Here is a 27,761-nt window from a genome sequence, read left to right on the forward strand (position 1 = left end):
CCATGGAGCTTTAGTAGCTAGTGATGAGAGTAGTCAGCTGAATGCTAAGTGCTACGTCCATAAAAAGACTCAAAAGAGTGACACTACTGTTTAGATAGACATTAAAATATTGACTCTCCAAACTTTAGGTTTCTTCCACTGACATTTCATAGGAGTTTAAACACCTTTTCTGAGTAATGCCAAGAACTAAGCAAATCTTCTTGTTGCTGGGCTGTAAGGTTTGTGCCACATGTTTGGCTAGCCCTATCTTGTTGGTGTTTGTGGCACAGGTACTGCTTTGTCTGCCAGTCTTCCGCACTCCTGGGTATTTGGAAAGCTTAGCAAAGCTATTGTGCTCTGCAGAGAATGCATCTTGCCTGGCTGGAGAAACAACTAGAAAGTTCTTCCTGGCTCATGTTCTGTCTGAACTATCAACTGTAAAGGTGTACTCAGCTAAGCAGATTAACTTGATGATTTGGTTATATTTTTGGCTGATAGTATTGCAGAATCGTAGAATATTGAGTTGGAATGAACCATCAAAGCTAATCTAGTTCCAGCCACCCTGCAATGAGCAAGGACATCTTCAACTAGATCAGGTTGCCCAGAAAAACCTTGAATGTCTTGAAAGTCTCCAGGGATGGTGCATCCGCCACCTCTCTGGGCAACCTGTGCCAGCGTTTTACCAGCCTCATGGTAAAGAATTTTTTCCTCACATCCAGCCTGAAAAAGAAAAAAATATTTTAAATTGTGTATTCAGTAGTTCCCTAGAAACTGTTTCTAAAGGAAAGATTTCTTCCCCAGAGTGATGCTGGAGTTGCTCCCTCAGATCCAGTGCTAAGGCATCTTTAGAATCAATTTTGATGGTTCATTGAAGCTACCGAGGTCGTTTTCCTCTTATCTGTACACTGCATCTTACCTTTTGCTGTGCTCTGGTGCTTATTGGCTTTCCATTAGCTCATAGCTACATTAGCAGAAAACAAGCTCATCAAGAGGAGCTTTGTGTTAATTCTAGTGGTTTGTAGGAAGGACTGATGAGCTCTAGAATTGGTGTAAATAAAGGAGCCCAGAAGGCTGCAGAAGGCAAAGGAGAGGAGGCTTGCTTTTTGATGACAGTAAGTGGTTAGATCTGCTCAGGTAAGAGAAACTTCAGTGTAAATGTCTTTCACAGCAAAGGGTAGTTTGGACAGGATAATTCTGGCAGCTCAGTCCTGAATTCAGAATGTTGAAGGTGTCCTAGCAGACTTTTAAGTCCATTTTGAGAATGTCTGCCCTGCTTCACTCAAGCTTTCACAGCTGACCTGGAGTCATAAAACTTAAGTCTTAAGAACCTTGCAAAATCATCTTCCTAAATACACTAAATACACTAAAAAGATGGATTTTGTTCCTTCCCTCAAGATGTAATGAAAATACCCATATGATCAAAGTTCATACTTGCTGTGCAAGTACATGTAAGTTTATTTTACAGGAATTAAAAAAATTAATTAATTAACTTAATGGGAGTTTCGTCTGTTTCCAAGGATGAACGTCACCTCCTCTTTCCCCTGATCAAGGTCTCAAAGCTTGTGATCAGTTTTCTAACTTTGCTCATGCAGCCACTTAGGAAAGCTCAATGGCACCCTTGGTTCTTTTTCTTCAAAGAGAATAAAACATACATAAAATATTTTCAGGAAGAAGTTAAGCAAACTGAGTCTTCATTTTCATGCAGTTATTACTGAAAGTGTGAATTATGCCTTGAGGTTCTGTTCTGAGATGTTCTAAATTAACCCAAGATGTGCTCACATCCAAATGTCAAGTGTTTCTTTCAGACAGAGGACATGCAATTTCATCAGGTCCTTTGAGCCCCCTCTATAAGCAGGCCAACTTGTGTTTCCATTCCTAGTGACTGTAGTCATAGTCCCAGAAGTCTCTCTTCTATGAAGAAGTAGTTGGACTGAATTCAAGCTTTTGTTTTTTTTCAACCCTGAAATTGAACTCTTGATGCAACTCACAAGTAATTTCTCTGTACAAATGTTTCTTCTAAAATGCCAAACCCTATAAAAACCCTTCCAGGACAAGTGGTCCTCCTTGCCCTTTGGAAGGAGGAGATTGGTATAAGTGGAGCGATCTCTTCCTAATAGAGCTTCTTTCTTTTGAATGTCTGTGACAATTAATAGTTTGTGGTCTAATAGTATAAATATTTCTGTGTTATTCCCTGAGGGTAATGTCGTTTTCTTTTTTCTTCTCCTTTTAAACAGGAGCAACTTCATCTATGGCTCATACTTAAGTAAAGAAGAAATCGCTTTCTCTGACCCCACTCCTGATGGAAAACTTTTTGCAACACAGTACTGTGGCACCGGCCAGTTCCTGGTATACAACTTCCTCAATGGACAGCACCAGACTTAACCACTCCCGAAGGAATTCTGTTTTTATCGGGAGACTTCTGCCAAATGCACTGGGTGGGTGCAGACCTTCAGCAGAAGCCAGGGCCATTTTTACTACAGTGAACTCAGGACTGGTAACAACTGAAAGGTTGTACTATTTTATTAAAATTGTAAACAATGCAGTAATAGGCTAACTTTGTTTTTCTAAAAGAAAGATATTTTATTAACTTTTGCAAAAGTTTGATTGTATTTTATCTAGTTAGTCATGTTTACATGCAGCAGAAAACTGTTCATAGTGGACTGTAAACTAATGCAAAGACTCTAGCCTCCTTGATGAGTACATGCTGAAGTTCTTAATGTGGTGATATACCAGTATGTGTTGGTGCTGTAGCACTGGTCTGTTGCCATCCTTCCAGCAGGGGTTGCTGGCTGGACAGAGTTGGAGGATACACTCAATTGCCTTGAGGCAAGAAGCCTTCCAGTACAGTCCCTGCAGGTGACAACCCTCGGAGACTGCACGATGGCTCCTGTGGTGTGTGTGGGGCCCAGCTGGGTGTGAGGGAGCCTGCAAGGTGACAGCAGCATTGGAAACTTGTTCTACCCCACCTTGCCCCTTCTCCCCCAGAGGAGCTATTGGGTAAAAGGCAGAATGAAAGTCCCAGGGTCTGACTTAATTGTTCTTTTCCTTCAAGTTCTGTACTGGGTATATCCCTTTGTTAGTGGACTTCACTTTGATACTTGTCACTCGTTCAAAAATCTCCTCTTTTAAAGGGTTTGTATGTTGAAAAACTGCTGTGGCCTTTCTTGATCTGTACATAATGTAGATAGGTTAAAAATAAAATACTTGATAGCTTTTTTTCAAGTTACTTTGGATGGCACCAAGTGTGAATGAATCTTCAGTGTATTTCTTACTTTTGCCTGTGAAATATTCCCTTAGCGGCTAATGGCAGCATGTGTTTTGAAGCAGTCTCTGGAGAACACATATTTCCCTTTGTGACAGTGCATTTGCAGATCAGTGCCCCAGGACCCCAGTGTCGGCACTTACAGTAAGGTGAGAGATGATGCCTTCATCCTCGAATAACAGCTTAAAACCCTGATGAGAAAGGTTCAACTAAATTTAAAGTTGCTGTTTAATTTTGAAACCCATGTGCAGTTCAGGTAGGTTTATTCATGCTGTGCTGTCCTTAACCTTGGCCTAGAGGTAAAGCAAAGAGCTCACACCACTTCCATATTGCTACTCAGAGTACTTACACCTGCAGTAGCAGAACAGCAGTGAATCATCATTCTCAAGGGGGTTGGGAGGAGAACCTGAAGGGCTTTATTAAAAAAGTTATGCAGGTTCACCAACAATCCAATGGTGATTCTGCCTGGAGGGCTTGGAAAGCAGGTGCACGAGTTAAGAGAGAGGCAGTCTTAACTGGTAACTTAATATATTCAAATTTAATGAAAGCACATTATAAACATACCATAGCCACAACTTCAGACAGTTTCAGTTCATAAACAATAACATGAGGTAGACTGACTAGTGAAGCTAAATTCACCAAGTTTTTGGTTAAGAAAACTTTACACTAGGAAAGCAACATTTTTAACCCTCTTTCAAAAGTCACAAAAAGCAATTACATAAGTTAAGCAAAAAAGCATCTGCTGCATATGATTCTTTAAATCTTAGTTTACATTCAGATTTAACCTGTGAATAGACAAGAACATCTACAGGTAAAGTATAACGCTGGCCAGTTGAATACATTCATAGGGATGGCCATGAGGGTGAGGCATAAAACCGAACTGGAATAGCGATGAGCTAGGTGTCAAATAATGCTGGAGTATGGGGAGGGGACAAAGCTCCCCCTCCAGTGCTGGCTCAGGGCACCCTGGCCAGTGTTATTGAAACTCCTCACTTCCGCACCGGGGAGGGTTAAGGAGATGGGTTTACTATTAGTTGGTAAAGGCAGGCAAATACACTGCCTGACTGGCGGCGTTCTCAGCCTCAGGGACAATTTTGCACTGCTTCACCAGAGGGCTAACTCCTCGGAGTAGTTTCAGCACCTGAAATTTTAAGAACTTAGTGCAAACATCAAATAGACAAACAAAAAGGAAACCATTTGTGAACATGTAATACCTGACGCTTCTACACCACACTAAGATTTGGCCCTAAGCCCTTCTGGCAAAACCAGAACTACTGGAATACATTCAGGTGTGTATCAAAAGCTTCAAGAAGCATTTCTTATATTCCTCCTTCTTCCGAGTGTTAAAACAGGTAAGGCAGGCTGTGTCTGAAGGAAAATTAAAAATACATTTACAGAAATGGGTTGTCCATCAGAAATTTGCTAAATTTACAGCATGAGAGTGAAGCTACATTAACACAGACACACGCAAACCATTTTCCTTTGGCCTCCGGCAAATATATTATGCTTTTTCATCTGTAAACATCTCTTTCCACAAGATAAAAGAAGTTGCTTAGTTAACACTATGCTTAAAAAAACACCAAGTATGACAAGGTGCTAATTTCATTGCTTTCAGGGGAGTCAACTAATATTCCTGAAATGCTGTTCAGAGCAGGCTGAGGTTTTAATAAAGGGGTCATGATGTGCAGGAATATTTTTGTGCAGGATGATCATTTTTTCTGTATGGAAACCTCAGCTGGGTAGCTCATGCTAACAGCATGAACAGAAGAGTACTGTTAAAATTGAACCCTGCAATCAAATGCTGCTGCACTGCATTCATTCCAGAACAACTTCACAAGGATCAGCAATACGCCTGTAAGTAGAACAATGGGCGACTACAGCTACAACCACTATTTACAGAGGGTAACAGAAACAAAAAGGAAAGGCTGACACTGTCAGGTGATGCATTCCAAGACCTTTGCTTCTGGACACAATCTCTCCTGAGCAGTCCCAGTTGTGGGATACCTTCTGGTTTGCTCAGATCCAGCTTGGGCATGTTGCCCTCCTTGCACATCTCTTGGGATGCTGCTTCACAAACAGGTACAACTCGACAGATCCAGTCTTGCTGCTGCAGCCAGCTGGAGTTGAGCAAAAAAAGTACATGGTGAGTGAGCTACATATGGCCCACCACTGAGGCACCAATGTACAGGAGGACTCATTTCCACATGGAAAGGAGGACAGCCCACGGGTTTTCAGAATGCTTGAGGAGACTGAAGAATGGTAGGTGAGCTGCTGGCAAGTTACTCTAACTGGGTGGGAGCAGCTATGAGGAGCCTTTTGCTTTGTCCCCAGAGCTGAGGAAGGGTGCCTAAATGGGGTGACTAAGGTTGCTAAGGAGAACTGGGGTGGCCCAGTGCCTGCCCACACGTTTGCTGATTTGTTCAGGTTCAAGTAGTAAACTTTGAACAGCTGTGGAAATTTTGCCAAGGACAGTTTCAATACATACACAATTACAAATTTTCAGCTAACACTGCACAGAGAACAAGACTATTCCTTTTAATACAAATATCTATGTTATAGTGTAGTTTCAAACCCCTGAGTATTCCTGTACCACAGCACGGAGCTGAAGAGACATGGTGGGCTCTCCTCCATACAGCTTCAATAAATGCCACGTGCTGGGTTACGTTTCATGTAACATTCAAGCTAGTTGCTGCCCAGAGCAGCTTCTTCTTCCCCTACCTCAGCTGAATATAAAAAGGATTCTTCTTCAACTGAATTATGTCCTTTTTTCAGATCCTACATCTTGGCTGGCTGCGTGATCAGGGTCAGCAGTTATGGCTGACATGAAAAAACTGGAATCCAGGATCCTTGAAATCATAACTGATGTGGTAATTTTAGCCTTAGGACTAAAGCCTACTTCAGAATTGTGGGGAATCCTTTCGAGCAGTCTAGATAAATATTGGTTGCACTTTGCTCCACAGTGATTGTACTTGTTTTTAAAAACAAAAAGTTCTTTTTTCTTTGTTAGCGGTGTCTTAGCGAAGATTATATATGGCGTCCAGTAAGAAAATAGAGAGGTTCATCATCACTACTGTTAGCAGTTTGAAACTCATCTCGAAGTCGGAACTGCCACTCGTCCTCCAGCTCCAGCCGGACTATCGTCTGCCGCAAGGAGCTTCTGTCTTGACATATGACACACAAGGTGGCACCTTCAAGTGAAAAGCACGTGAGATTCTCAGGGTACAATAACAAATCTCTGATTTACTTTTTTTTTCCAGTAATTTTCTTAAGCTATTTTAAAGAAATCTGGTCTGGTGGAAGTTGTCCCTACCCATGGCAGGGGAGGTTAATTACAACCAGGTGATTGTTAAGGTCCTTTCCAACCCAAACCCTTCTGTGATTCACTTACCTGCACTTACTACTGACAGGAACAGAAATTTTACACAGTCCCAAAAGAAACACTCCACCTCTTTTGAGCACAAGGGCAGCACTAACTGTGAAAGTTCTGGGCCTGTTTAATTAAGCTGGTTATGCCTCTACCTTCCCTTTTTTCCTCCGTGCTATTATTTGTCAGGAAGGCACCTAGACAGCCCAGCAAAGCCAGAAGATTACCTTTCAGAAACCTGAACCGCTTGAGAAGGTCTGCGCCAACAAAGGAGTCACAGAGATAGAGCAGCAGGCCGCTGAAGAACACCCCTTCGCAGTTGACGTTGACTGAGTGCGGGCGGGAACTAATATAGCATATGGCCACCTGGAACAGAAGGAGAAAAGAAAGGAAGTACTTCTGGGTGAGAAAGGATGACTAAGTGTGGAATATAACTTAGTGATAAGAGGCAAGTCAGCTAGGGCTGGTCAAAACATATCCAATAAGAATGTACTATTGAGCAAACTTCACCTGGGAAATAACACATGGGAAAACTTCCAGATTCAACTTGGCCACTGAAACATGGTGTTTCAGGGTCCTCTGTAATTCAGTTTGCTTTTCTGCTTCTATATGAATTATAACAACTGTTAAGATTATTGAGGCTGTTCATAAGGAGACATTTGCCACAGTAAGCAATTCCATAAGTACTGCAACTGCTGAGGCTTGATGCTCCTCCACGATGGCACATGTCTTCTCTTGCTGACCGCAATGCTCCCAGCATTGATGTGCTCCTGTGTTTCAGTGCTGTGATGGTTGATCTGTATCAAAGGGTTTTTTCCTGTATCTTGTCACTGACCTCCATAAAATTTCCCAGAACAAAGCCCTTGTTAGGCTTTCATCCCACTTCAGAATCAGTTCAAACTGGTTGCCCTACCTACAGACATCTAAGACATACTTGCATACTTTTCACTAGAAACCCAGGTTCATAAAAAGAAAGGCATCTGAAAGGAGAGCTGCATTACAAAGGGTGAGCTTCACAATAGTGAATCAAGGATTGCATCAGAAACTCTCTCAGCCAAACCAAGTTTGTTGCAAGGACAAATCAAACACAGATAATAAAAAGCTGCAAGCTAGAACAGTGACCTAAAAAATTGTGAGGATAGTTTTTGTACAGCCTATGCAGCACACAGAGTTCTATCAAGAACAGCATCACTGTGGGGTTTTTGCATCATATGAAATATTATTTCAGATAGATGTGTCTAATTTCTTTGCAAATCACATTGATCCATCGCAGAGCACTGTTCTCTACCCACACCAGCCAGCTAGGAGGCTTTATCACCAGCTCTTCTGGTGGATCTAGTCCTTTAGCTCAACCGCAGTCTCACTGTTTGAGAACAGTCTTTAAACACTACCCTGGCTGCTGAGGGTTCATAAAAGGTGGGGTTTTCAACATCAGAAGGGTGCTGAAGCAAAGGTTTGCATTGACTTGTCCCCATCATTGCTTCAAGTATTTTGTACCTCAAGCCCGATGTTCAGGTAGCAGTCAATGGCCAACACCGGGTTCTTGAAGTTATGAACGGCCTTTGGGAAGAGTTTGTAGGTTGCATGTTGAAGGAATTTCTCCAGGAGGAACTGAGATGGGGCTGCCAACAAGGTATGCTCACTGTCAGGGGCGCAGACGTATTGAAGAGGCATTATTGGTGCCAGGCTGTCTGAAACCTGCAAGGAAAGGAGAGCCCGTTTTACCCCACCTACTCAGTGCACCTCCTCTGCAGGAGATCCTCTAGCTGAGGAAGGGATTGCCATGACATGTCAAATGCAAGGACTGAAAGTCACAAACCAGAAAACATTGGAAACTTGTGGCTGTGCTTAAATTTATAAACCCAAATCCAATACAACCTGCCTGTGGCATGTCAGCTGTCAAATAAACACCCGATAAATCTAAAAAGCTATAGAATTTGTTATTCCTAGGAGAAACAGGTCCTGATTTTACCCTTTCCGTATGACAGAGCATAGACTCACACTCACCATGATTTTTGGCTTAACGACAAAGTCCTTTTGTCCTCCAACCTGAATATGTTTCTTCATGACACTGAAGTTGTTGAAGCGGCAGATGAGGAGGCCGCTGCTGTTCGTCCTCAGATTGAAATCTACATCTTCACAGAAATACCTAGACATTAAACACAAGATCATCACTAAACCAGCAGTGTGGCTGCTGTGTGTGAATATTCACCCTACTGCTGCTGAAATGCACTGGAATGGGCTCAGCAGAGGCTTTTGGAGACTGTCTGATATGGTGCCTATACAAATTGTCTACATGGCTCTGAAGACTCATTCCTTCAGTGTAGGAAAGCAGGGGTGGTCATCTTAAAATCAAACAAATTTTCACTTTTCAGAGTGTCTGTATGCTTCTTCCCCATATACCAAGCCTGGCTAGCCCTCTCATCCTCATCATGTGCTGACATCAATCATTTCCTCTGCCCTTTCCTTTTTTCTCCTTTTCTTTTTAGTGCTTCTTTTAGTAGATATTTTAGAACTGAGTGCAGCTCTGCAGTGACCAAACTCCATTTTTTAACAAGCCAGTTTTATATAGCATAAGTTTTGATGAACTGGAATCAGGATAAATGTGGCTTTGACAAATATTTGGCTATGGGAAACAAAGCAACTGAAAAGTAACATTTATCCTGTGCTATTTATGATGTAATTGCTCACTTCTGTGGGCTGATTCCCATCTCATGATTCAACTGGCCAGAGAATGTGAAATCAAGAGCTCTAGAAGCCATGCCAGACCCCAGCTTATCACAGAATGGTTTGGGTTGGAAAGAACATTAAAGCTCTTCCAGTTCCAACCCCTTACCACAGGCAGGGACACCTTCCACTAGACTAGGTTGCTCCAAGCCCCATTCAGCCTGCCCTTGTCCTAAATTTATTATAGGCCCTCTTTAGGTACTGTAAAGCTTGCACTGACAGGCTACAGTTCCTCACTCAAATATATAAATATATATATTGCTTACCTGTTCAGATCATATTGCACATTCTGGGTCAGGTCTATGTTGAGCAGTATAAAATCATGCACATGACACCTGGAGAATGGAGCCTTTGCTTTCCTGGTATTCAGCTTGCTGTTCCATTTTTGAACACCCAGTATTGCATAATGAACAATTTTGGGGGTGGCTTCAATGTGTTGGAGGACACTCTTCAGCGACACATTCTTGCTAGAACCCCCAGGCTCCAGTGACTGGCTGCAAAACATGATCATACACCACATACAAACCATGCTTATGGTTTTTATATAATTGATTGATTGATGGCTTGGCTTCGTGAGTGAAGATTTGGGAAGGGCTTTATTGACCCAGGGGATGACAGTCTTGTTCAGAACATGCGGCTAAAGCCCTTTCCAAATCTTCATTAGTGAAGACAAGCCATCCTCATAGGAGAAGGAAAACTCCTAACTTTTTATATAACATACACTGTGTATATATGCACACATTTAAGTGTATACAAAGAACAAAGACATTCCATTAACAGTTGAGAGTGTTTAATCTAGATACTGTAAAAATATATATGTTAATGCAGGTCTGTTAAAAAAGAGCCAACTAATCTTACCCATTAATTTAGTCATTATAAGAAAATGCGCCTTTCAGCATAATAAGGACTTGCACAGCAATGTAGAAAAGGAAAAGGAATTGCTTTATGCACCATTTCTGTAAGGCTATTTTCTCCATAATGGACAGCACGTGCACTGAGAAGTGCAGGAGTTTAATGCCTTCTAAAAAGCTAAATCTCCCAAAATAAACTATTTTCATTGAGAAACATAAATTGAATCAAACCAAATCAGAGAAGTAACATACTGAGAAATCACTCAAATAGCCACTAAAAGCAAGAGTGGCTTTAAACAAAGAGCAAGCACAAGCAGAGGTTTGTTGATGGCACGGCTTGTGGGTTATGGATGTAAGGCTAGAGCCAGGTGGAAGTGTTCAACAGCAGGAGGTTGAATATTGGTGGTCAACAAGACAAATCTAGAGCCTTTCTACTGCTCTGAGTGAAAGAGCTGATTTTTTGCATTTTAGACAACACAACTAATGTGTAGGTGTACAGTTCCTGAGATATCTGAGTCACAATCGAATGAATAATGTTTCCTGTGAGGCCCTCTGGACAGGCAGGCTGGTGTTACTATATCAAAGCCACTACCAAAAGCTGTTTTTGCTTAGCAATATTTCAAGTACATTATCAGCAGCTCCAGTAGCCCAGTTTTTCCAGTCATCTGGTCTTTTATACCCTGTCAGATGCTAGACAGGAGCCTAAGTCACAGGTGTGCTGCTGTCTGTGCTGAATCAGAGCAGGGACCCCAGTGAAGTGTGGTTACTTACCTTGACTGTTCATGGGCACTGTGCATGTTCCACAAGACGCAGGAGTCGTCCATGACCACGATGAATGGCCACACACACTGGCGCTTGACTCCCAGTTCCTCCAAGCGGTTCCGTTCCAGTTCTAGGTTGTGGTAGGAAAGTTCCTTAATAAGAAACCTTGCAGCACCTGAGAAAATACCAACCGGAGACCTTTACTAGACTTTATCACTCCTCCCAGAGAAAGGTTATATCAACATCTGCAGTCATTACCCTTTATGAATCATAGAATGGTTTGGGGTGGAAGAAACTTTAAAGCTCATCCAGTTCCAACCCCTTGCCATGGGCAGGGACACCTTCCACTAGATCAGGTTGCTCAAAGCCCTGTTCAGCCTGGCCTTGAACACTGCCAGGGATGGGGCAGCCACAGCTTCTCTGGGCAACCTGTGCCAGGGCCTCAGCACCCCCACAGTAAAGAATTTCTTCCTAATTTCTAATCTAAATCTCCCCTCTGTCAACTTGAAGCCATTCCCCCTTGTCCTGTCCCTAAATGCCCTTGTAAAAAGTCCCTCTCCAGAGTCCTTCTATTTTAAAAAGAAATCAGTATGTCTCTTTTTCAACATGAGTAAATGTAGCAGGCAGATACCAAGAAGACTGGACATTTTAAAGAGACTGTGCAGAACATGATTTTGTGGGCATTAATAAACTAACTTGAACCAAGAAGGGCCTGAGATTCTAAAACCGAAGCTCCTTAAAAGTTCTTGCAGGAAAAAGCTCAGCATCCATAAAAATGAAGTCCAAAGTTCAAGCCCCCAGTGTTCAGCTGTAGTTAATATTTAGCTTCAGCTAACTAAAGGAGTTACAACCTGAAAAAAATCACATGTAAAATGTCTAGAATGAGCATTCACACAGCAGGGCTGTGTAAAATGAGTGAATGTGGCCTATAAACCATCAGATTTTAAACTGAGAAGGCAGTGATCAATGCAATCATGCATTCCACATCCCTAACAGCAGTTCTTACACATCATTGAATTTTGCACTGATATTGCTGCTGTTACCACAGCACAAATGTGAGGACCTACTGCAATGTTTCCTTCAGCCACATGATCCACATTGTCCAACATGGATTTTGATATCTTCACAGCAATGCATGGATGGTGTTTCTTACCAACGCCAGCATTGTTGAACATGCCTGGCAGGACAAGCATGATGTGGTTGGGCCAGTATTTACGGTACAGGGGCATTTCATACTCCTTCACTACAAGGAGGTGAAGGTGGCTGATGCCTTCCATGGCATGGTAGAGGTTCAAGAGGCCATGCTCATGACGTCCACTTGATGGAGTGAAGATAGGACTCTTGACTGCATTCAAATTCTGCTGGAACAGAAAGTATTTTGGCCACATTAGGTAAAAAGCAGGTTATTCCTCATATGGATCTTTATTTATTTATTGTTTATACTGGATTTTAAGATTATTGATCATTGCAACACGAATGAACTGGACACTAGAAATGTAAAAAGGGATGATTGTGTTCCCAAAACCACCAGCTCTAAGGACAGTTAGCCAAAAATTATGCAAAGGACATTAAAACAAAAGGAGCACATAAAAAAGAAAACATACACCTTCCACCCCCAGCTGCCCCCCACTGACTTGCAAATCTCTGTCAAGCTGACTGCATTCAGCACATGCAGGCAGCAGATGGGTAAGAGCAGCACACGCACCTTGTCAGAAACGAGTGGGAGACGCATGCTTTCTAGGTGTTTTCCCTGCTTGCTGAAGACAAAATGGTTCTCTTTGGACTTGGGGATTATAAAATGCAGTTGAACCTCTTCTCCTAGCATCGAGGATGAAAATGTGAATGCATGCAGAGTGGAGTCAGAGATCTGTATACAAAGAAAAAAACATGTAAGCTTTGCAAGCAGGTAACACATAAGGCACCCGTGGCACCTGCCCTTACAGCCCCAGTACTGGAAGCCATCAGAGAAGAACACCCAAAATATTCTCTTTCAGTAACTGAAGTTAACTCTGTTATATTCTCATTTTCTTCTACCATAGTCCACATTACTTAGGTATGTAATTGGTGCTGCAATTAAAAGAGTCAGCTTTCTGTACCCAACCAGCCTGGCCAAAGTGGACTCTTCTCAAATCCATTTGGGCTGGAAATGATTTAATAATATTTACAAGGAGAAGCTGGAAAGGGATGTTTTACAGGGGCACCGATATGAAGATAGGCTGAGAAAGTTGGGGCTTTTCAGCATGGAGAAGAGAGGGCTGCATGGAGACCTCATAGCAGCCTTCCAGGGTCTGAAGGGGGCCTACAGGGATGCTGGTGAGGGACTCTTCATTAGGGACTGTAGTGACAGGACAAGGGGTAACGGGTTAAAACTTAAACAGGGGAGATTTAGATTGGATATAAGTAAGAAGTTCTTTACTGTTAGGGTGGTGAAGCACAGGAATGGGTTGCCCAGGGAAGCTGTGACTGCTCCATCCCTGGCAGTGTTTAAGGCCAGGCTGGATGAAGCCTTGGGTGATATGGTTTAGTGTGAGGTGTCCCTGCCCATGGCAGGGGGGTTGGAACCAGATGATCTTGAGGTCCTTTCCAACCCTAACTATTCTATGATTCTCTGTAGTGACAGGACAATGGGAAATGGCTTTACACTGACAGAGGAGAGACTTAGATTAGATATTATGAAGAAGTTCTTAACAATGAGGGTGATGAGACACTGGCACAGGTTGCCCAGAGAAGCTGTGGATGCCCCACCCCGGCAGTGCTCAAGGCCAGGTTGGATGGGGCTTGGAGCAAGCTGGTTTCTAGTTGAAGGTGTCCCTGCCCATGGCCAGAGGGGTTGGAACAGGATGATCTTTAAGGTCCCTTCCAACCCAAACCATTCTGTGATTTATACGATTCTATGAAACAAACTGTCCAAATAAATTTTCCCAAAAGTTTCAAAAAGCAGTGTACTGTGTGGGTGCTGCTCCACAGCAGAATGCACTGCTGATTCAGATACACCAGCAGCAGCATGGCTGCACTAGTATGCTATTTTTCCTGTGCGATACTCTTCTCAGGAGCTAAGTGACCAAAGCAGACTGCACCATTAGCAAGGCTATGAAGAATCTGGGTGAGCTTAAGCTTGCACAGCGCTTCACTAAACTGTGTAAGTGTATACAAAGTGCCTACATATATGATAAATTTCATCCTACAGAAGCATTTGTCTTCCCACAAAGTTAAATCATTCACTCTTAGCGATCAGCTTTCTATAATCTTTACTAAAGGATTGAAGTAATTAGCCTAAGTAAAGGTGAAAAATGAAAGGAGCTTTATTTAGGTTCTCTTAAAGCATTTAAGAGTTTCCCTTCATAATGTTTGCTATCCAATGACTCCACTTTGGATGTGTAATTTCTCTGAGTTCAATTGTAATTCTATATAAAAAACCCACACACATGTAAGTAGATGTTCATATTTATTACTGCTCATTATGTTTGACCACATGCATAAAGATGAGCGAACAACAGATGTCTTTTGGGAGGATTTGCTTGTGTCAATGTACTTAATGAAGCATGAGTTTTAAGTCAGAACTGCTGCTGCTGCTCAGAGGTAACTGACATTGTACATTGCCAGGTCAGTGTGTCTACACTGTGATAGCTTAATAGCAAGCTGTTGGAAAAGATCAGCAAGCAAGGAAAGAATTATTTGAGATAAGAAAGTTCCATGTAATCTGTTGTTGGTGGTTAAGAAATGATGTCTGAGTTATTAACCAGGATAAATCTTACCTGTCAGTCTCCTGTGAGCATAACTGTTTGTTTTAGACATCAAAAGTTTTTTAATTCAACATTTAAAAATGATCAGTTTTGTCCAGTGACTCACAAGCTACAGCTGAGAACCATGCACAGTTACATACAAAGGGAGGAAGAAACAGGCCTTCCAGTCTCCCATCACAGGTGACACCTGAGCAAGACAAGCACCTCAATTTTACATTCCTCTCCCATGAGATACTGCAAACCCTCTGGACAGGCTGAATAATACTCAGGCTTGAGACAGCTAGTCACAATATTCACCCTTTGTCAGAGGCAGCAGGAGGGGAGAACTGCTCATGCAGAACGCAGCAGACACAGTTGATGCTCCAGGGTCTATAGCTCAATATCTCCCCTGAGAATGGAAGAATTAAACAATTCCATCTCAGGGAAGGTGAAAGCATGAGTCCTGACACCAGAGCCATACACTTGGAGAGAGCACAGAAAACTCCATGATGCAGTTTACCCTTGGACCTTGACACCAACCTGTACAGCAGGATTAACGTCCATATACTGATGGCACTGCTCACAGTGGTGGAACGTATTGTAAGCCGCATATTTAGTCAACATCATGGACACAGTCTCTCTTTTCTTAGGTTCCTCAGATTTGGCTTCTTTGCTTGTTTCTGTGCACAAAGAAAAGAAGTAACAGAAATTTTACAAGTGTTAAAAAGCTGAAATGTGATCCTAGAAACAACTGTAAAGAACGCACAAATTGTTTTGCTCCATGTCATTTTGGAGATTAAAGGCTCTTGTGAACTTGCAGGTTCAACTGAACCAATCAGAACTGATTTACTGTAGTAAAGTATTCCTAAAAACCTCTACATTTTACCCACCTTGTTTCACTCTTGAGAGTTGTTCCGTGTACACAGGACTTACAGTTCTGTACTTGGGGTCACGTACACTCAGGTCAAAAGACATTTTGCTGAAGATCTCAATGTCCGGCCAGTGGTCATTGCTAGACTGGGTAATTTCACTGTTTTCTGTGTGATCTGCAACAACATACTTGAGGTAAGCAGTACCAGACACCCACTGAATGGCATTTACATGATGTTTGCGGCTTTACAATTGGAGAAGAAGTCACACAAGTGCACACAGAGACATTGTCTTTGAATATTATATACATTACCAAAATTGAAACTATAATCCACACAAAACCATTGCAAAGAAATGGCAATTCCTTAGAAACTGCATGCAGGTGAAGAAGCCTCATAGGTACCTTCTCCCTGCTCTGCTCCTTATCGTGCTGCTGAGGTATAAGTCACTCTGGTTTAAGCACAAAATGCTCACATCAATGGCCCTATCTGTGCAGAAGATACAGGCATAATCTCCGTCTTCTCTGTGGTGGAATGAGGAGCACTGGGTAAATGAGAAGCAAAGTATCCAAAGGCAAAAGGAAGGAAGAAAAGAGAAAGAAGCTGTATGCATTTATGAACTAGTACCTGGTGTTACATGATAAAGACAGCAAGAGACACTCTTCTGTTACAGAATGGGATGCGGCCAGCAAGGGCCAACTGGAACTTCTTTAATCCAACAGAGAGAACTCTGACGTAGAAAATCAAGTTTAGGTAATGAGAACATTAGAAAGCACTGGCCAAGGAAAGCAGCTTTGGGCTGTAGTTGAACGTGAGTCAATTCAGTTTAAAATAAGATGCAAGAGCACACAAAAGTCGGTGTGTAACTGAGGTCACTGATTTTAGAAAAGCAAATTCAGATGCAACGAAAGTTGGGTCTACAGACAAGCATGGGCACACCCTGCCCTGACTGATGGGATAGGAGGTGAGCCAGCAGCAGTTCAGAGGCCATTAACCACCCTGGCACCATGCTTCACTCAAATTACGATCCAGTGCAGGTCAGGTAAAGTGTTTTAGTTTGTCAAAATCCTGAGAAAGCTCACTCTAACTCAGCTGGCCTGAGAACACCAGGGACTTGCCCATGAATGAGACTTGGACTTCTTGGAATTGCAGCTGCCAAACAACCAGTAACCAGCATATCAAGCAAAATAAAAACACTAAGAGGAAGAGGCTTCAGAGGGACTACACCAGAAAGACACTAAGAACCATCAAAGTCCATGAGAAATGGAAAAAGCTCACTAGTGAATGAAGTTTTGTCTTAAACATCAGCAAGTGTGCAACAAAAAAAGCTTTACCAAATGTCAAGCTGAGGAGGACCTCAGAAAAGTGCGTGAAAACAAATAATACATGCTGTATCACCTCAATTATATAAATTAAAACATTTTTTTAATTTTCTTTTTACTTCAATGATTCTATTTTCAAGGGAATAAAAGGTTTGCTATAAGCCAAGATAGAAACAAAACTAAAATCTTAATACACGCACAAAACAGAGAGAAAGAATAATCTCTGTGCCAGTTTTCTGAAAGAACAGGTTTGTAACATCTGGCAGGAGACTGATGCAATGCAAGCATTAAGTATATATTATCACCATTTAAGAGGAGACACAAGAATCTATAGAGCTCTGGGTCCATTACTTTGACCTTGGTAATATTCAAAACTTGGGGAGTTATGAAAGATATTGAAGCAAATGAAAAATGTAAAAACATGGCTTAACCAAAGAAACCCTATGTAACTTTCATTATACAGCTATGATGTATCTATTTCTCTGAACAAAGGAAAAACAACACACCTTATCCATCTGGACTTAAGTATTTAGTACAATACTACATGACAAATTATTAATACATCTGGAGACAGTGAATGGTCCATAAACTGAAAAAGTTGATTCAACAGAAGATGGCAGCATGTAACACTGTAAGCATTAAGGTAGGCGGAGATTACCAATGAAGGTAAAGGATCAGTGGAGGGACACCCTGTTTAATATTTCCTCTAAAGTAACCAACTCAAAAAAACCCATTGGCTTAAGTTTGCTGGTGGTACATTCTGAGAGTCATTGTCAATATGGAGAAGGAGGCAAAGATCATCCACAAAGAATTCAATGCCCCCAAAAACTGTAACAACAGAAACTGGGTGATATTCAACATTAAAAATATGAGTAATATGTACAATCAAGGACTAATAACAAACGTTTCTGCAGCAGGATGTGAGCACCTCGGTTGGAAACAACTGAGTTGTGGAAGAACCCACAAGTACAAGCTACGTATCAATGCCAGGGAAATGGGAGAATGGAAGAGACAAATGCAATCATGGGTTTCATCAGTCATGGGACTTTCAGTTGAGGCAAGGGAATACATGAGCCGACCCACAAGTACACTGGGTTGGCTGAGTATCCCACAGAATGCCACACTCAGTTCTAGTCATCCATGTACCAGAAGGAGAAATTGAAAATAGATGTGCAGGCAAGGAGCCCCTATGGAGAATGGAGAGCCTGTCATTTGTGAGTATCCTGTAAGAGGATCCAGGCCACCTAGATGAATGATGACAGATCATAAAACTGCTATCTGACTACACCATAGAAGTAAACATCAAAGAAAATAAAATGTATTCTAGTTTACATTATTATTTTCTTTGGTCCCAAAGAGAACATTTATAACTGGAACAGGAGTGTCTTTGGAGAATAAAATAGTATTTTCAATCACCAGAATGCTAGGGCTCTGAAAAAGCATTCCAATAGAAATAGTGGGAGTTAAAAAAAGCCACAACCAAAAACCCAAATAAACCCGAACTACTCTTCCAATGGAGTTCCATGCATTCCTGGCTGGGGTGTGACACACTGCTGTGATCGCAACAAGCCAGACAGCATGATGTACAACTTCTCTTACATTTTCATTTTTCATCCTAAGTTTCTGGGGTACTTTAGTTCAAATAATAGGGGAATAACAGCCCCCAAAGCTCCAAATCAAAGAAAAATATATTTGTTTTTAGTTTAATAGTATTTTCTGAGCAGAAATACAAACTAGTCTTGTCAAAGGTTTGACAAGAATGGGATTTTCAGGATGCTAGTCTAATGGTCATAAGATTTATGCACCACAGAGCTTTCTTCACTACAAAAGCCCAGAGTTGTGTGAAGAGGACTAACTTTTAAAAGGATTTGTGCTTCTAAAGGCGAAGTCCTGCCACAGCAGTTAATGGAACCATGAGAGCCAACAAATGAGCACAAATCCAAAGAGGTTCCCCCTCACCTTTTTCCTCAGTGTAAGATCTGTAAACTGCAGAGAACAGTCTTACTGAAAACTTGCATGTCATTTATAAGTAAACATAAGCAGTAGTACTGTTTCAGCCAGAAATAGCCAGCTCTTAAGTATCCTCTCTGCTTAAAAGCAACTGGTGTTTATAAACTAGCTAGGAGAGATAATGTGAGCAGTTGTTGCTCATTTACAGTTCTGTGTTCACTTTCATTTTAGTGCTATCCAAGTATATCAATCCAAAATACATATAATAGTTCTCGACTAAGCCAAATACAAAATTTACTTTTTTATTAATATATATATAAATATATGCAGACACCTACAGTAAGTCTGGCTACACACTATGGACAGGACAAGAGGTAGGTGCAACTTACAGTCTTTCTGTGAGCCTCAAAAATTTGTCACTGCTGAATAATATGTCAGAGAGGCTCTTTACAATGCATATTAAGAACAAATACTAAATACTTACTGGCATTAAGTTCTTCTTCATCATACACATCTACTTCCAGCAATCGGATCAGCATGCGGAAGAGAATCCTTAGGAACTGCAAGTATGAGCCAGTCTTTCCTACCTGAGCCAGAGATGGAAAGAAATCTAAATTCCAACTCAGACTGACATAAAGGGAGGATACATTTCAGATAAATGCCTATGGGCTCACCCCATTCTACCTCTGCCTGAAAACATAACAAGACATAATATTCCCCATTATGCTGAAGACTACTACAAAGTTGATTTGCGAGCACAACCTGATCCACAGCCAGTATCACTTTTGTATGCTGGGAGATGGGCAGTGATAACTGCTGCCCCACCGATTGCTCATGGCAATTTTATGCCCAGTGCTATCTACATGTATTTCATTTAGGCTAAAATACGACATAGAGCATCACTCTTCCTCTTATGACATACAGCATCACTCTTCCTCTCCCTACCATTTCCAGCATGGGCTTAACCTTAAAATCTGACTCATTTTTGACCTCAAAACACATAAGTGCATGCAACCTTGCAGGGTGCCTTTACAGTATGATCTGCAGTCCTCATGATTGGTCCTCCAGTCCTGCTAATAAGGCAAGAGGAAGGAACTGTTCTCTTACTTGTGGTGGTCCTGTCAAAAGCAGCCGCCTGGGATGAAAACTTCTTGAGCCAGATGCCTCACCCTGATTGCTGAAGTCTGCATGGTGCTGCCGGGCTGTCGTCCACTGTCTGTTGTAGAGGGACTGCTCCTCACTGCTCATGTCCTTGTGAAGAAGAGGCCTCAGAGAGCCTACCCAAGACACATCAGCATGAGGCAGGAGGGACGAGGAAGAGGGCAAATTCCCACTTTTCTGTGAGCTCAGGAGACAGTAGGCAGCTTTTGATAGGATGACGATGCGAGGTAGCGCAGCACGGAGGGCCTTGCTGTCTTTGGCGGAGTGGGCAGGCCACCGGAATGTCTGGGAGACTGAAGACAGTGATGACAGTTTTGAAGTGGTGCTGCTTGCCATCTGGTTACCCAGGGAGTCACATTCTTGTTTCAGGGTCTCTCCAGCTGTGAAAGTCCCCTCATCTACCGAGCTGTGCGCCACAGTCTGAAAGTTAATTGATGGTGCTTGCTTCTGCGACTTGTCTGCAGCACTCGAGGAGCTCACACCATTGTCAGCCAGGGAACCTGGGGAAACAAAGAGCAGGCAGTGAACAGATAATGGCTAGCATAAGAAAATAATGAACTCATCTGATCTATGGGACAATCCCAGCATACAAATACTTCTGTTCAATGAGCTCTGCTGTGGCTTAGGGCAGCAAAAAGAAATCATTGACATCCATCTGTCCCTCTTGCTGGAGAGGCAACAGCCCTTGGATTTGGAATTTCATGATTCAACTTTCTAAACTTCAAGTGTAATATACCACCGTATACACAGATCAACTTGACCTTCCTTCCTATGGAAAACAGAGTATTTGTTTCACTGCAACTTTAACCTGAACTTGGCTATGCTCCCTCCTCCATGTCAGTCAGGCTTATTTAGTGTATGGGAAGATCTGGTGCATGGCAAAGATAGAGTTCTGCTACCTCAATACCTCAAACTCATAGGGAAAAAAATGGAAGGACCAAGAGGTGCCTGAAGAATGAAAAGAAGGGAAGTCTTGTTGGGAGATGAGGCTCCACAGATGCCTGAAGAGGTAGGGCAAGCCCCAGCCACTGTGCTGGTCTTGACAAGGTAGCAAATACTGATCCTCAGCCATAGCTACCCCTGCCGTTCCAGAGCATTTTTCTATTAAAATTTTACAGCCTTCATTTCAGAATGAAGCATTTCAGAACTAGCAACAAATGTGAAACATAAGTTTAAAACCAAAGATCACAGGTGACCCTTAGCTATGGCATACCATCCTCCCACTGCATCCTCTTTTAGCTGTAGACAGGAAAACTGCTCACTGTGGAAAGAATCTGCTGCTAACATTTCATTGTGTAGCTGGCAGCAGGACGCAGCTAAGCAACCTACATCTCAATGATTGCATTCAACTTCCAGTGACGTGGGAATGAAGACTTGTTTTTCAGACCAACAGCAGAATGACTGACCTGACGTTCCAGTGACGGCACTGCTATTACTCTGGGGTCGGTCCAGGTCTATCAGCAGCTCATCAGATTCATTCTCGCTACCATTAGCCTTCTCATGCTCCTTCTCACTAAGGTCAAGAGCTACAATAGGCCCTCGAATTGCCTCCTTCGAGACGTAACAGCATGCCAAGCCTACTTCTTGCTCTAATGCAGTCCGGGTTAAGTAGCTTGAGTCAATTAGTCGAAGGTCACAATATTTCAACGACCTAGAAAACCCAACCCAAGAAAAAGGAAAGCTTTGTTTTCTCTGACTTTGAAGAATACCCCCTATCTTCAGGTGCTTATCAAATATTCATGAACAATTTTATTAGCCAACAAATATAAAATCCTTTTAAAATGTTCAGCACAGAAGTTATGCTCCCTGGTGCTTTGCACAGGCTTTCAACTGCCCCAACAATACTGCAGTTTTCACAAAGCAGCTGCACTTTGCACAAATCGCACTTCCCAAAATTTTAAACTGTTCCCAAATAAAGTCTTCTAAAATACACTTTTTTAAAGTGAAAAAATAGCCAGATGTTATCAAACCACTTATCCACCACACGACTTATCTAAACATGTTAGAGAACAAGAGTAATAACAGCACCTGGGGAAAGTTTCTCCCAGAGGGTCTTTGCCAGTTAGAATGACAATGCAAGGTAGTCCTTCCAAATCCTGATAGGTGCGAGGAATCCAGTCTTCCTGCTCATTGCCCCTCCAAGCCTGTGAACAGAGAAAATTCCAGTCACTTCTAAATGACCTTCACATGCTGTTCTGTGGTGGCTTTTTAGTTCGTACTTTTTCTCTGTATACAGGGTTTGCTTACTCAACAGCCAACAGGTAGGAGACCTTAGGTACAGGCATAGTTAGGGTTGGAAAGAACTTTAAGATTATCTAGTTCCAACCCCCCTGCCATAGGCAGGGACACCTCACACTAAACCATATCACCCAAGGCTTCATCCAACCTGGCCTTGAACACTGCCAGGGATGGAGGAGTCATCAACCTCCCTGGGGAACCCATTCCAGTACCTCACCACCCTTACAGTAAAGAATTTCTTCCTTATATCCAATCTAAACCTCTGCTGTTTAAGTTTCAATCCATTACCCCTTGTCCTATCACTACAGTCCCTAATGAAGAGTCCCTCACCAGCATCCTTTATAGAACCCCCCTTCAGATACTGGAAGGCTGCTATGAGGTCTCCATGCAGCCTTCTCTTCTCCAGGCTGAACAGCCACAACTTTCTCAGCCTGTCTTCATACAGGAGGTGCTCCAGTCCCCTGATCATCCTCGTGGCCCTCCTCTGGACTTGTTCTAACAGTTCCATGTCCTTTTTATGTTGAGGCAGGGGGGTTGGAACTAGATGATCTTCAGGTCCTTTCCAACCCTAACTATTCTATGATTCTATGTACTTTTGCTGGTAGCCAACCATTAGAGAAGCTTTAAATGCAAAGCAAAAAGATGCACAGGATAGGTTATTAAATGCTGGAAACATACATCTGATGTGGTTTTAGTGCAGTCTGTCAGAGAAGAGTGCAGTTTCAAGCTGGCACAGATGAAAGTTCTTTGAAATTAATACAAGGTTACAGTAAGACCTTCAAGTGAAACATGAACATGATACCATGAACCTTGCTAAATTATTCTATGTAATGGAAGATTATATGAAAAAAAAAACATTTTTGCTTTCACTGGAGGTAATCCCACAAGAAAGAACTCCTTACCTAGAGTCTACCAAGGCCCAAGATCACAAAACTGCACCATTTTCCCTTAGCATTGGAAAGACTGGTAGCATCAGTCCCATGTCCAACCTTCAGACCCCTTGGTTCAGCTCTTTCTAACACTGGATGAGCCCATGTGTGTTCTCTGTGTTGGATGCAGCCTCCTAAAAATGTTGCTCTCCTTGAGCAATAGCATCTTTCTTGCTGTGCTGCACAGTGCCCAGACTTTCAGATGATAAAGTCAGTTTTTAAGACAGCACCCTACAGCAACTGCTAAAAGGAAGTAAAACTGAAAGATTCAGAGACTGTCCCTTAGAAAGAAGCCATTCTGCCTCTGCCAGTACCAAAATCATAAATAAAGCTGAAATGCAAAAATGTAGGCTTCTATCCAGCCATTCATGTGAATATATTATGGGTACTGCCAGGAAAAACACAGCTTCTTAGATCACAGACCAGTCAAGACAGAAGATCAGCAGAGAAGCTCTTTCCATATAACCCAGAACCATGTTTCCATGCTGATCAGACATTAAGATCTCTCTAGACAAGGAAATTAAGTTCTAATCGTTACAGAATCACCAAATATTTGAGCTACAGCATATCACTCTGCTGGAAAAAAGTTCATCCTTTTTGCTCATTAGTAATGGACAAAATCAGTTATGGAGAAGACTCTTGTGTAGCTCAGGCACAGAATCTACTTTTCCAAGTCACAACAGCAACCCCATTCATTCAAACTGCCCATTAAAAACAATATATATAAAACACTCTTCCAAGCACAGATGTGCAAGACAAGACACAGCTGTCTTGACAGCCCGATAAGACTTATGTGGGATTGGTGGAAAACACACCTTGCATGAAGAACTCTATTTTGAATTCCCTCTTGGTTCTTCTAGCCTCAACATTTCCCTTGACCTTTTCTATCCTTACCCTTCCTTTTCTCCAGAAAGACCATGTTTTATGAATTATCTCAGCCAGATGAAGGGGATTGAAAAGCAGGATTCACTAGGAGATCAACTGCTCAGTGTGTCATCTGACCTGAACATTTCCATGGAAAATAACTCACGATTTTTATTAAGAACATGGTTAGAGTAATACTCTCCTCTTCTGCTGTGGTTCTATTCTCTTTCCCCAGTCCTGATTTCTTTCACCTCCTGATCTCAGCATCCTCTGTATAACATGTTCACAAAAAGAAATTATTATTCCAACTCTCTAACAACATCTACTGGCTCAGTAAAGCAGCCTTGGCAGCAAAGATTTTCTGGCTCGGCAAGGTTAGTCTAGCTGTGTGTTACCCTGCTTCTCCAGCAATGGAAGTTTCTGCAAAAGTGCATGGAGAGACAATTAAATAGGGGAAGACAGATCCAAAGTTGATTTTCTTTCTGCTAGCCTAAGGACCTAAAAAGAAGCCTGAGTGCCTGAGGCTTTGAGCTGTAAACTTGCATACAGAAGATGCATTTCTTGATCATCTTACTCATGAGGGACAGAGAGCTGCAGTCCTCTGGGCTCCTCTCTTCCGAATGCCTCCCAAATGGTTTGATTCTTGTTATGCTTAAAGGGTATGACATGACAGCATGCCTGGTCAACAAAACAGTTACTTAAATTGTTTTCCATCTCTTCTTTCATTCTGTACCTCTGGGTGTATCACCTCCCTTGAAGACTGGCTCCCAGATGGAGATGAATGACCTCTCTGGCTAGCTAGAGGGCTTGCCTAGCAGAGAAGGGAACAGTCCAGCTCCCAGCACTGTAGAGACAGCTGCCCAACTTCCCTGCCCTCTTGTAGCATCACTCACACTGCTAAAGCCCTCTTAGGGAGAAGCTAAGTCAAGCTTTTCAACTGGGGTCAATAACAGCTGTAACTTTTCCCTCCCTGCCCCTGAAAAAAGTCATGATGAAGTCTCATCTACACTGCAACCTGTTATTGATGGAACCAGCGTTCTGAGCCTCAGCCTCACCAGAAAGCACTTACTAGCCCGATATTGTACCCCTTGGTCAAAAATATGGCCTGGGTGCTCACAGTAGAAGCAGGCAGCAATCAGTTCCCCTACTCCCCAGCTTCAGACCTCCATCAGAAGAAAAATCAAGCAGCACAGAAAGACTAGATCAAAACTGTCTGCAATAAACTAAACTCAATGGGAACATGTCTGATGAATTTTATAATGGGAATCAGTTGCACAAACATATGCTCACACCATTTCAGGTACCCCATGTTATCTCAGCCATCAGACTAGCAGATATGGCAGCCCAGCACAAGACTCACATGTGACTTTCATCATTCTGAAATGCTACTGGGTAACTCACCTAAAAGGACACTACAAGCTTATCTTTGGGCAACTGAATTCCTCTACTCACTCCCTTTATATGCATGTTTCAGAATTGAGTGTTTTTTTTTCTAGTGACCTGCAAGTGAAGAAACAAGTCCAGAATCCTACAGCTTTGTTTACTCCAAAGAAGCATCTTGTGTTCTGGGAGAGAGGAATAAGAAGACTTTAAAGTTTTTCCATGCTCTGCCTGATCAAATTCGTCTATTCCAGATCAATGGTTACATATTCACCTAGAACAGCTTCACACTCTTATCCTGATCTGCTCCAGTGACCTTACAGGCTGCTCCATCAATGTGTAACGATGCAACCCTTTACACAATGGGCCGCAGAGATGCCCTCACAGGACTCACAGTCCAGAATGATTTAAGGTTGGAATTAATACCTAGCAAACAAACAAAATCCCAGTAGCACAGAGCTGCTACTCACATGTCATTTTCTCCTTCATGACTACTACTTTCCTCTCTTCCCTCTCCTGCCACAGACAGGGTTTGAGAAGCAGAGGTGGTAGCTTCCTTAAAGGACATTTTACCTGCTTTTGATTGTAGGCAAGCAGTTTAAGAAAGGCTCACAAAATTAATTCCTTTTCTGCATGGATGAGAATACACTGCATAACTCATAGCAGAAACAGAAAATTAATCTCTGTGTAAGACTTAAAGCAAGGATCAGGACAGAGAAACAGCATTAATTTCAGGGTGGTACCTAAGGCAGGCAATACATTTCCTTTGCTTTACTGTTGTGAGGTTAATTCAGGAAGTGGGTTTGGCTAGTTGAACCATGCAATATAAACCATGCAAAAGTTTAGCCTGGTGCATATTTGCTGGGCAGAAGAGGCTTTTCAGCATGCGGTGGTTTGAGAAAAGAAGTCTATGTCAAACAGCATGCTTTACCAGTTATCAGAAGGGCAGAAGATGGATGGACAGAGCAGACAACAGATGAGCTAGACATACAGATAAGTAGGTCAAAAGAATTAGTTTGCCTATGGAAATCTGAACTCTGCTTTCAGACATGAACCATATCTGGTTCATGCTGATAATTCAACTTTAAGAAGTGAGATAATATCCAGTGTTTGACTTCATACACCAGTAACAATTCAGAGTTTTTCCAAGTTTCTAAATTATTTATGTTCATCAAAAGTACAGTATACTTCCGTGGAGACAGATATAGAACATGCACCCTTCTCCTAGAGAATAATTAACCTAAACACATGGAAATAAACACAAAATATGTACAACAGTCAGGTGACTCCAACAGATACACAAACAACCATTTAGTTTCTGCTAACCTTCAACCGTGTCACAAAGTGTTTCGCGACAGTCAGCTCTGAGGCCGGATTCCCAAGGAGGATCTCAAAACGATACTGCAGACCTAACTTGTCTCTTACTTCTTGTAACCTCTCCTTGGCCAGCATGGCGAGCTGCACAGATGGCACCCTAATGACAAGCATGTGGCCACAACCATTCTTATCCTTTCCTGGAGAAGTGATAAGGTCATCCATTATGCTGAGTGTCTCGGGTGTGCTGTGATCTCTTAGTGAGGCCATGGTTGTGAGAGCCATCAGAGCTTGGGAATACTGCTGAATGAGCAGGTAGCAACGGATGACCATGCTGTGCAGCCGGGGATACCTTTGAGGAGATAACAGTTCTGTGTTAGCACATGCAAAATCACAGTAATGCCTGAAAATCAGACAAAAATCAGGACTATGTGGTAAAGAAGTGCCTGTTTTTTCAGTACTGCTCAAAGAATGAAGCCTTGCATTATCATAGACAATAATTTTGTACAAAATCTGTGTTTTAAGCAAATAAATATAACATGGTCCACATACAGAAGGCAAAAAGCCAAGGCCTGTGCTCAAGTGACAGGAATAATAAACTTCTTTTACCCTCATCTGGGCCACCTCCTGCTAGACCAGGTTGCTCAAGGTCCTGTCCAACCTGGCCTTTAACACTGCCAGGGATGGAGCATCTCGTTTCCACTTCACTCCAACAGCACAGGCTAATAATTGCTTTGCTGACCACAAGTTTTTCTTAGAAGAGCTTCGAGGACCATTGCTGGTTCAAGTAGTTTGTGGGAGTAACACTTCATAATTTCACACCTCTCAGCTTCTCACCAGAAAGTTGGAGCTACCAATAGGGATTGCTGGCTCTGAGCTAAATCTGAATATTCATTTTGCCTTTTAACTTACATAGCAAATATTTCTTTTCTCACTCATTACAGTCATATGCAGATATATGAACTTAAAACCTAAATTGCTAAGAAAAAAATATTAAAAGCTATTCAAGCAAAAAAGCACTCTATTTCTAGACATCCCCCATGAGCTCACTCACCACCATAAAACAG

The 27,761-nt window shown here is 42.2% G+C and overlaps 2 protein-coding genes across 3 annotated transcripts in view; one reads left to right on the forward strand and one right to left on the reverse strand.

The window, feature by feature from the left end:
• The window catches only part of ESCO1 (establishment of sister chromatid cohesion N-acetyltransferase 1), a 33,299-nt gene extending 30,094 nt beyond the window's left edge, over positions 1–3,205 (forward strand). Inside the window, exon 12 of one of the 2 annotated variants that reach the window (XM_034065136.1) lies at positions 2,214–3,205. In XM_034065136.1, coding sequence (XP_033921027.1) covers positions 2,214–2,361 — 148 coding nt within the window. In that variant the 3' untranslated portion in view covers positions 2,362–3,205. The remainder of the gene's footprint in view (positions 1–2,213) is intronic. The other variant, XM_005153513.3, reaches the window with a different exon arrangement.
• A 551-nt stretch (positions 3,206–3,756) lies between these two features.
• Positions 3,757–27,761, reverse strand: part of GREB1L (GREB1 like retinoic acid receptor coactivator) — a 60,798-nt gene continuing 36,793 nt past the window's right edge. The window contains exons 17-31 of the mRNA XM_031052929.2: positions 26,707–27,046; positions 21,998–22,113; positions 21,376–21,620; positions 19,916–20,469; positions 19,293–19,395; positions 15,558–15,713; positions 15,208–15,347; positions 12,651–12,812; positions 12,099–12,303; positions 10,955–11,120; positions 9,599–9,826; positions 8,613–8,754; positions 8,103–8,303; positions 6,833–6,971; positions 3,757–6,429 (exon numbers count right to left, since the gene is read on the reverse strand). Of these exons, the coding sequence (XP_030908789.2) occupies positions 6,266–6,429; positions 6,833–6,971; positions 8,103–8,303; positions 8,613–8,754; positions 9,599–9,826; positions 10,955–11,120; positions 12,099–12,303; positions 12,651–12,812; positions 15,208–15,347; positions 15,558–15,713; positions 19,293–19,395; positions 19,916–20,469; positions 21,376–21,620; positions 21,998–22,113; positions 26,707–27,046 (3,061 nt within the window). The 3' untranslated portion in view covers positions 3,757–6,265. The remainder of the gene's footprint in view (positions 6,430–6,832; positions 6,972–8,102; positions 8,304–8,612; positions 8,755–9,598; positions 9,827–10,954; positions 11,121–12,098; positions 12,304–12,650; positions 12,813–15,207; positions 15,348–15,557; positions 15,714–19,292; positions 19,396–19,915; positions 20,470–21,375; positions 21,621–21,997; positions 22,114–26,706; positions 27,047–27,761) is intronic.

The sequence above is a fragment of the Melopsittacus undulatus genome, chromosome 1 (assembly GCF_012275295.1).
Source record: "Melopsittacus undulatus isolate bMelUnd1 chromosome 1, bMelUnd1.mat.Z, whole genome shotgun sequence".
NCBI lineage: Eukaryota > Metazoa > Chordata > Aves > Psittaciformes > Psittaculidae > Melopsittacus > Melopsittacus undulatus.